Genomic DNA, 9,679 nt, shown 5'->3' with positions numbered 1-9,679 from the left:
TCTGGAGTATTGTGCCCAGTTCTGGAATCCCCAACATAAGAAGGACATGGAGCTGCTGGGACGGGCCCAGAGGAGGCTGCAAGGATGATCAGAGGGCTGGAGCACCTCTGCTATGAGGACAGATTGAGAGAGTTTGGCTTGTTCAGCCTGGAGAAGGCTCTGGGGACACCTTATAGCAACCTTCCAGCACCTGAAAGGGGCTACAAGAGAGCTGGAGAGGCACTTGTTTACGAACAGGCAGTGATAGGACAAAGGGGTAATGGCTTTAAATTGGAGAGGGGCAGATTTAGATTAGACATAAGGAAGCATTTCTTCACCGTGAGGGTGATGAGGCCCTGGCCCAGGTTGCCCAGGGAAGCTGTGGCTGCCCCATCCCTGGAGGTGTTCAAGGCCAGGCTGGATGGGGCCTTGGGCAGCCTGAGCTAGTGGGACGTGTCCCTGCCCATGGCCGGGGGGTTGGAACTGGATGATCTTTAACCCATTCTCCGTTTCGTTGGAGCGAAAACACGCGGGGCAGCCCGGGGCGGGGGGTGGTGGGGGGCGAGGGGGGGGCTGCGAACGCAGCCCCCCCCTCGCCCCCCACCACCCCCCGCCCCGGGCTGCCCCGCGCGGGCGGGGCCGGAAGTGACGCAGCAGGCGGGGCGCGCGGCGCTGATGGCGGAGGCCCCGTGTTGATGTCCGCGGCGCCCTCAGCGCCTCTCGGAGGTACGGGGCCTTCCCGGGCCGGGCTAGGGAGGGGCGGGCGGGTCTGACACCCCCTTCGCTGCTGGGGGGCCGCGGTCCTTGGGGCGCAAGGGGCCGCAGGGCCGCGGGATGCGGATCTGCGCCACCGCGCCACCGGGGAGCGGCGCTGCACCCCCCCCCCCCCCAATAGGTGACTCGGAGCGGCCTTGGTCGGGAGCGGGGACGCGGCGGGGCGGGGGATACCGAAAATGCCGGCAAATACACTCTCGAAGACTCATTTTGGCGTTTTAGGAAACGAACAACCTTTATCAGGCCTGGGCAACGAGAGGGAGCGGTCTCCATCAGTTGTGTGCGGTGAGGCAAGAGCTGGGACAGAATCTATTTCCCACTTAGGGGCACGTGTATAAGTTTTCCCAGAAATCTTAAGTCTGTTGAGTTATTTTCCAAGGACTAATTGTACAAGAGGGAATGGCCTCAAGCTCCGCCAGGGGAGGTTTAGGCTAGACGTTAGGAAAAAATTATTTACAGAAAGGGTCATGGGGCACTGGAACAGGCTGCCCAGGGAGGTGGTTGAGTCACCTTCCCTGGAGGTGTTTAAGGCACGGGTGGATGAGGTGCTGAGGGATATGGTTTAGTGTTTGATGGGAACGGTTGGACTCGATGATCCGGTGGGTCTTTTCCAACCTGGTGATTCTGTGATTCTGTGATTGTTATGAACTTCGCAACAGTCAAATCTCTTGCTGTTTGGAGCTTTGGAGCCAGCTTTGCCTGACCTTGCATTTGTGATGGAGAAAAACTGCAAACAGAGGTGATTACAGAGGAAGACGCATCTGTACAGCACGTACCATACTTCACGGAAGGTGTTAACATCTCCAAAGAATCAACAGTGACTGGAAGAAGCCTGAAAAAACCCCCAAACGTGCCATCAGAAGGACATTGTGTCTAACTTTCAAAAAAGTACAATTACTTAATTCTACCCTAGCATGAATCAAAAATATTCCACTTTTTGTTATAGTAAATATTTCTTATGTCACAGGGGCTCTGTGGAGTGGTGGGGCACCCTCTCCCTGCTGTATCACCTTGCAAAGGTGATGGGTGGCAGGGTGGTGAGGCTGTGAAAAAAAAGCTGAGGGTGTCAGGTGCGCCTGATCCCACCTGGACTGTGGCTGGAGAACTCTAAGGGGTGGCTCCTCCTGATACAGAAACCAGTTACTATTACAAGTGGAATATTTTGATTTAAGCTGAACTTAAGTTCATTCAAGTAACTGTACTTTTATGAAAGTTAGATAGAATATCCTCACAGTGTGGTTGTGTTTTTTTTCCAAATAGTGTTTTTCCTGACACTGTTACATCTAGTGTTAAGTATGATCTGTGCTGAACAGATGTGTCTTTTTCTATAACAGCTTCTGTTTGCAGTCTTTCTCCATCTCAAATGCAAGGTCAGACAGAGAGCTGGCTCCAAAGCTCCAAATTTGCAAGAGATTCGAGTGTTCTGAAGTTCTAACATTAAAATTAGCCCTTGGAAAATAATAGGATATGCCTAAGATTTCTGGGAAAATTTAAACATATGCATGTAAGTAGGAAATACATTTTGTAACCAGCTCTTGTGTCCTTATGCATGATCAATGGAAGTAACTTTCATGTTGCCCAGGTCTGATTGAAGGGTGCTTGCTTTCTAAAACTCCAAAATGAGTGTTAAGAGACTATTTGCTGACATTTTTGGTGTCAGTGTTGCTGTTGTTTTTCCTGCCTGATGAACCTTTTCTTTGGTGCATAAACCCCAACGTGTTGTTCAACCTCCCGGAGCAAATTGATTGTCGTGTCAGTCTTGAAGCTGAAGCGTAGCTCTTCCTCCTTCTCCTTCTCTTCCTCCTCCCCTCTTCCCTAACTGGTAGCTGTGAGGTAGGTGAGTAAGCACCCAGAATGCCCTGTACTATCCTTGAACTGTAAGTAGATCTTGGCTTCGTCTAAGCTCCGGGGATTTTCCTGCTGGGGAGCAGTAATCCCAGATGATTCTGCTGGTCTGCACAAGTTCAGGTTGGTGAACAGTTCTGCTTTGGGCTTGGAAACCAGCCTGCCTTTACTGGCTTCACTAGGGCTAGTACTCAGCTGGTGTAGCTGCAATCAGTGTGCAAAAGCGATTGGTTAGGGTTTTTTTTGGTCTTTTTTTGTTTCATTCTAATATTATTTGGTTTCAGGTATTTCTGGATTACTAAAATGAATTAATTTGTTTCACTGAGAAAATTAAGTCTATTCTATTTCTTTTAGAATTGTAGAAACTGCTGTTTCATACCGTTTGTAGTTCCGAGTGGTTTTGAGAGAGTTCTTAAATATAATCCTCTGTTTTGAGAGGTGTGGGAGTTGTCACAGTTTTATTATGCTGTAAGATCTCCTACGCTTTTCTGGACTCTGGAGCTAGTTAGCAGATAGGATTTATGTCTACCTTACTGTTTCTCAAAAGCTGTCTTTTGATCTTTACTGAGTTTTTTGGTTGTGTAAGTTCTTTTTTTTTGTCGTTTTTATCTATTAATCTTCATGAGCTTGGCATTTTATCTTATTATTCATGTTGTTCAGGGTGCAAAACTTTGGTACATCAAAACAATGTCATGGCTACACTTATATACTTTGTATGTTACAGTAAATTGGGCAGTAATAAGCTTAAAACATTGAGGGCTTACACCTAAAGAGATCCTCTTTACCTTTTCCTTGTTTTGAATGGTGAATAGCTGTTTGCTTCAGTGTGTGCTTTATCTTGGAAATCATAAAATGAAAGTAATATATATTGTCACACGTGCCGGTTATCTAATTCAAGGTGAGAATTTGCTTGGTCTGTATAAAATTACTTGTAATAGCAATTGCAAGAATAGGATGGCTCCGCTTCCTAGAAACGTGTTAGATATATAAGGCCCCAATCCTCTTAATATCAAATGTTTTGACAAACTTCTGATTGTTGAAATCAAAGACTTGAAGCTTCTCAGCTGCCCATCTCATATTTTTGGCAGACGTTGCCGTATCTGAGGAAAGGACATTCTTGTTCCGCTTTTGAAGCATCTTGCATTGCATTTTAGCAGTACATACCCTGAATGAGGTGATGGATGGAAAACATGATTAAAAGCTTTTGCAGTCCAGCTGATTAGTGTTAATCCGTCAAACTGCATGCATACCTAAATGTTCCCGTGATCAATGGAGTCCATTGTTTATGGTAATGAAGCTAAACTTGCAGGGCCGGGAGCATATTTGTTATAGTGAGAACAGTAAGAGATGTGCACAGGCGGCTGAACAAAGGCAAGAGAACCCTTTTGAGGAAAAAAACCAAACCCAAACAATCCCCTCCTGTTCAGATGAAATTTCTTGGTTTTTAAAAAGTCTTAAAATGGGACTTTGTAACTTTAACTGATAAATGGAAGTTTTTCTTCCCCTGTAAAAATGCTGTGTAAAGCACTGAGCAGTACAGATTCTGAGAAAAGTTTAAGGTAGGGAGACTATGGAGCTTTGTTTCTCCTTCCGTGCCACATTCAGAACCATTAAGAATATTTCATTAAGTTAGAACCTTGCTTTGTTTTCACACCACCACTTTTATTTCCCACTTTCTGCTGCTGGGAATACAGTACTTTCTGGGATACAATAGTAGGGGCATTCAGCTAAGCAATGTTTTCTCTCCATCTTGAGGTCATCACTGAAATGACTGCCCTTTTGTTCTGAGAGGTGATTGTTTTGGAGTGGGGCTGAGGCAGTGCACTTTGGTGGACTTGGTGTATAGCTATCTGTTTTTGGAACAGAGGAGCTAATTGTTAGTTTTCTGTGTTTTATATTTCAAAAAGATTGTTTTTTTAATTTCTTCGTTATTGAAATAGCAACTTCTACGGTTTTGCTACAGATCCATCATGTCGTCCTTTCAAGAAGTCCCTTCTTCAGCTAGCACTCTGCAGACATCCAATTTTGCACATGTGATTTTCCAAAATGTGGCAAAAAGTTACCTTCCGAACACACACCTGGAATGTCACTACACTCTGACCCAGTTTATCTATCCTCATCCGAAAGACTGGGTTGGTATTTTCAAGGTAAGTAAAGCTTGTTCTATTGCTGTTTCTCAAATGTTTGTTGTCTTGTCTTTTTACCAGTTAAAAAATAAATAACAGTTTCCCACAACAGTAGAAGCTTTCTCATGAACTTAAGTGGAACATCACTTAAGTGATGTATTGGTTCCTGCTATTAAGAGTGTGAGTTCTGTAACAAAGATCAAACTGGAGATCAAAACAACAGGAATGAGTACACTTTAAGTTTGCTGGAATAAAGAGAAGGTGTGATGTGGTGGTGTCATGCAGAATTAATTGGAGATGATTTGAGAAGAGATGTGTGGGCACTGAGTGACGTGAACAGGACTATATGAAGAGCGTGAGCTGCAGTAGGTGTGACATTTATGTGGAAAGAACAAAAAACTAAGCTGGATATAATCCTGACCCACGTCCCTGACCCATTTTTGTTGCTAGAGCAGGCTGAACATTATAGAGCACTAAAATTATTAAAAAGAAACCCTTGAAAAAAGGAGTGAATCTATGTTAACTCATGCCAGTGATTGGATTTATTTGAATAAAGTTTCATTTATGGGATTAGAAATTGATTAATTTTTACATCTATTTCTATTTAAGACCTTGATCAGTGTTTCTTTGTCGGTATAACTCCTAGTAGATGACACTTAAATACCTCGCTTGGAATGGTTAATTTAAGTTTTGGATCAGTCCTTTAAAGAAGTGATGCTTTGGTGGTGGGGAAGGGCGAAAGGTAGGAGACTATGTTGGTACTGCAGGACCTTTCCCTTTGAACAGTCCACTGTTGGAGGATGTGAGTACTTGTCTTCACTGTAATCTGCAGATCACCAACACATTTATTCAAGATAAGTGACTTGTCTGCAAAATGTAAGTACTGTGCTCTTCAGAAGCAGAAGCATTTTTAATACTGACTTCATAGGCATGCATATAGCAAATTGTGTGAGGGAGGCATTAACTTGCAAACAGGTACATTTCTCTGGTGTAGCTGTTCATATTGCACATAAGCATTTAGAGAAAAATTAAATGTAATTTGAGAAGTGGATGTTGTGGCTTTGTGTGTTGATCTAAGTGAGGGATGCAATCGGACAGGACCCTTAAAATGCTAATTAGGAAAATTAAAAAAAAAGTGTGAAACGGTTTTTCAATGACTGCATGAAATGCAGTGTACAATGTACAGGTATCTTTGATTTAATCTTGTTGATTGTTGTGATTTAATCCCAGCTGGCAGCTAAGTATCATGCTACTTTAGCTACTTTGGGTTATCTGTCCTGGCTCTGCACCTGTACACTAGCAAAACATGGTAAATGAGAAGTCCAATATACCTGTGATAATAGAGTCCATAGACTATTGAGGTATGAGTTTTTATTCTCAGTGGCAGTTAACAGTTACGGCAGTTGTTGGAAGAACATGTTGAGCTGGCATAAGGTAGTACTGAAGGAAATATCTTTTACACAGGATGGCTTCTTTCTTATGCTTCCTCTCCTTTATGTGAAACAAGCTGTTGTGTGATGAATCAAATCAGGGAATTGATTGGGGTTAACAACAACATTTTGGGGCTTTTTTTTTTTTTTTTTTAATGGGCTTCCCCAACCAAATTTCCAGTTTACCTAATTCTTATCAACACAGGGGAGGATGCATTGTGAGATGAGGAAAAGGATGAAAATTGTTTGTTTTGTTTTCTTTTTTTTTTTAATATGTCAGCTTCTACTAAGTAACTGCTACGAATATACTGTTTTAATCTTGTTCTAGTATGGTGTGTTAAATGAAGCCAGCTGTCCAACAGCTGTCTATCTGTGTCTACAAGTATACATGCATATGAGAAATGTTTACTGCAAAATAAATTGTGAAAATGTAGTTGTCTTGGGATAGACAGTAGACAGAAGTTGTACTACCCTGATCGCTCAAAATAGAGTGACTTCTAGACAACTAATAGTTCCTGGGCAATCAGCCACCTGGAGGTGTTTTGAAAACTGATTAAATAGGCAGGGGTTTCATCACTTAACTTTTTAAAACACTTAAGAGGGATGTGAAGGAGGTCATGCATGTTTAGTAAAGTGATATTCAGCATCAAAAAAAAAAAGGCAGATCTTGACTAAAGGGAATAATAATTCATGACCTTCTGTATTGGCCTAGTATGCAAGGAAAGCGAGGTTTCTGTGAGCATTGATTCACTGACTGTTTATGTAGAGGGAATCAAAGTCCAACTTATCTTTCTGAGGTGAATACGTTGCTTGGAAAACAGACCTGTTTCAGCTGGTGTCCTTTAGCCTTTGTCTGGAATTACACAGAAGGTTACTCGTATTGTAATAGTGAATACTGAATGGAAGGAAAGGGCACCTAGTTTAAAAACAAACAAAAAAAACCCAGCCAAAAAAAACCGTGGTAGTAATTTCAGATTAGTATAGAAGAGAAGTGTGGAATAAGGGCCGCTCCTGCAATGTGAATGTTGTGTTGTTTTTAGCTCCAGTGTTGACTCTTTTTCTGTTTTATGGGCCAATGACTTCTGTATTCTGTCCTGCGTTTGCTCAACTACTTAGCTAAGAATTTTTTTATTGAACTGAATAAAATCTAAAGGTGCATTTTTAAGTGAATGGTTTTTATTCAGGTTGCAAGTCCAAGTATATTTCTTCAGCAGCCACGATGTCTTGAGTAGATATTGCTTATCCTATTTGTTTTGCTAGTGCAGCTGTTTGTGCAATTGCACAGTGAAATGGATCAGGGAAGCAATCTGCCAGAAAAATCCAACCCCTCCTCCCCCAGCTTTTAACGCCTTGTTTCACAACTGGTTGGTTCTTCACCTTGGTTGCTGTGTGATGCAATGAGCAACTGTGCTGGCGTCACTGTGATGGAAATGAGAGGATTAGGAAGGTGTGTGTGGGAAGGGCTATGCCTGCTTCATTGGCATGGCTGCGTAATGTGGAATGACAGTTGAAGCTTATTTTTCAAATCTTTGAATCTAGAGTTCTGTTCTGAAAAGCAGCTTTAAGGGTTTGGTTTGTCAGTTTGCTTCCTTTCTAAATGGAAATGGAGTTAATAGTTCCAGAAGCAAAAATTGATTTCATATACCGACTCTTTATTTTCCAGCTTGTGAGTTTTTCAATGTTTCCATAGTATGCACTGCATGTCTGTCTTTTATTCTGTGTACATTTGCATTTGTGACTCTTGTAGTTGCAATTCATGTCATGCACCTTCTGTGAAAAAGTCGTGGTAGGAATGGAATCCTTGGAAGGACCCATAAATTGCTTCTGAGAGATTCTTTCTGCATCTTACTGTGGTTATTTATTAATTTATGTATTTATTACAGAGCTCCATTTTGCTCTTCATTATATCAGTCTTTTCCAGCCAGTATACATTCTTTTTCACTTGCTAGACTTAATGCTTGTGAGTGTTTCACTCCCCACTAGGAATGCTTCCAATTTTCTGTGTCTGCTGAGGATTCCACTTTTGTTATTGAGATTTGGCTTCTGTTTGTACCATGGAAAGATAATTGCTTCAGTGGAAGGTACCACAGCAGGTTCCTTCATGTTTGCAGTTTTTTATTTACCGATATCTTCTTCTTAAGGATATTTTACAATGCAACTTAAAAGAAGGAGCCAAGACAAGATAAAGTACTCTCTCCCTGTTCTCCATCAGAGAGTTCAAAAAGGTCTTGTTGGGAGGTAGAATAGGTCTAGAACTCGTGGTAGTAGATTTAAAACTGTTCCCAAGAAAGCAATTGTCTGTTGCTTAGAAGAATGCAAACCCAGTAAGGGTAGTGTTGCGTATAGGAGATGTATTTCAGATACTCCAGTTCTCTTACAAACTAGCTGTATGTAAAGGCATATGATATTTTTGGGATTGGACCTTTGGGAAAAATTTGGAGGGGATGATGTTACCTTTTGGAGCAGAAGTTCTGAATATGCAACACTTTTATTCTTTTAGTATATGTTTATCTGTTTTTCTTCCTTGTCCCCTACATGAGGCTTAAAAACAAGTTTGGGCTCAGTCTTCAAGTCTGTTGTCTTTCATTGCTGTGGTTTCTTTTTGGTTTTGTGACATCCTGGAAGGTCATCTGTGATCAAGAACCAAAAGATCTTGATCAGTTATGTCCTTGCTTGTTACCAGGCAGAAAAAATAAAAGGCAGTTTTACAGATAAGTACTGATCCAGTACTTGGCATGGGCGTCCTGAGTCTGAGTTGCTCTTCATGCAGATTTTCTTGTGCAGAAGAACATGATGGTTCCTAGTGTGGAATCAAAGGGGAGAAGGCTTATTGTTCTTGATAGATTTCATAGGAAGTGTGTACTCCCAGAATGGTCCAAGACTGGTGTCGCCTTTTTATTCTTCCCTGCTTCTGTCTGATTAATAGAAAGCTGGGGAGGCCCTTGGGGTAATCCAAATCTAAGCCTTTGAAATGAGGAGAAATAATTAATATGTGCATTACATCTGATTGCAGAAATGGTCTGTCTAGTAGGTGGTCCTAATCTTCCGGATGGGGAGGTCTTCAGCTTATGGCATTACTTTACAATAAAGTGAAAGAATCATTCAGCCATGTGATGTTCTTTGCATAACTAGTGAATAATGTCCGGACTTGCAGAAGTGTTTGGAAAAAACTACTTGGCCTTTAGGAAAAACTGCTTACCCCTTTGTCTAGGGCATATGTGTGCAGGTAGGACTGACACATCTTTGGTACGCAGGGAAGACAGGTTTAATATAAATCTGGGCACAAGGAAAGAATGTTATGGGTTTAATAAAGATACTGCTTCAAGTGAGTAGCTTTAAAGGCATGGGTGTTTGTGGGGTGCATGAGTACTTTCTGGTTTCTGAAAATTTAATTTTACTGAGACCAGCATGCTGGAAAGACCTGCGATATCAGCAGGTAATCTTCCATATGTTAAGCTCATAGTTTTGCTGTGTCGTTAATGAACTATTCCATCAAAACTTCCGTTCCTCGGTTCTGATTGGTAT

At 42.0% G+C, this 9,679-nt stretch overlaps 1 protein-coding gene across 5 annotated transcripts in view; it reads left to right on the top strand.

The window, feature by feature from the left end:
• The first annotated feature begins 617 nt into the window (after positions 1–617).
• The window catches only part of TAX1BP1 (Tax1 binding protein 1), a 53,968-nt gene continuing 44,906 nt past the window's right edge, over positions 618–9,679 (top strand). For all 5 annotated transcript variants that reach the window (XM_069860220.1, XM_069860222.1, XM_069860221.1 and 2 more), the window contains exons 1-2: positions 618–705; positions 4,562–4,745. In XM_069860220.1, coding sequence (XP_069716321.1) covers positions 4,569–4,745 — 177 coding nt within the window. In that variant the 5' untranslated portion in view covers positions 618–705; positions 4,562–4,568. The remainder of the gene's footprint in view (positions 706–4,561; positions 4,746–9,679) is intronic.

This window comes from Phaenicophaeus curvirostris, chromosome 6 (assembly GCF_032191515.1).
Source record: "Phaenicophaeus curvirostris isolate KB17595 chromosome 6, BPBGC_Pcur_1.0, whole genome shotgun sequence".
Lineage (NCBI taxonomy): Eukaryota > Metazoa > Chordata > Aves > Cuculiformes > Cuculidae > Phaenicophaeus > Phaenicophaeus curvirostris.
Note: the sequence above shows the minus strand (reverse complement) of the source record. Positions and strands in the feature narration are given on the sequence as shown.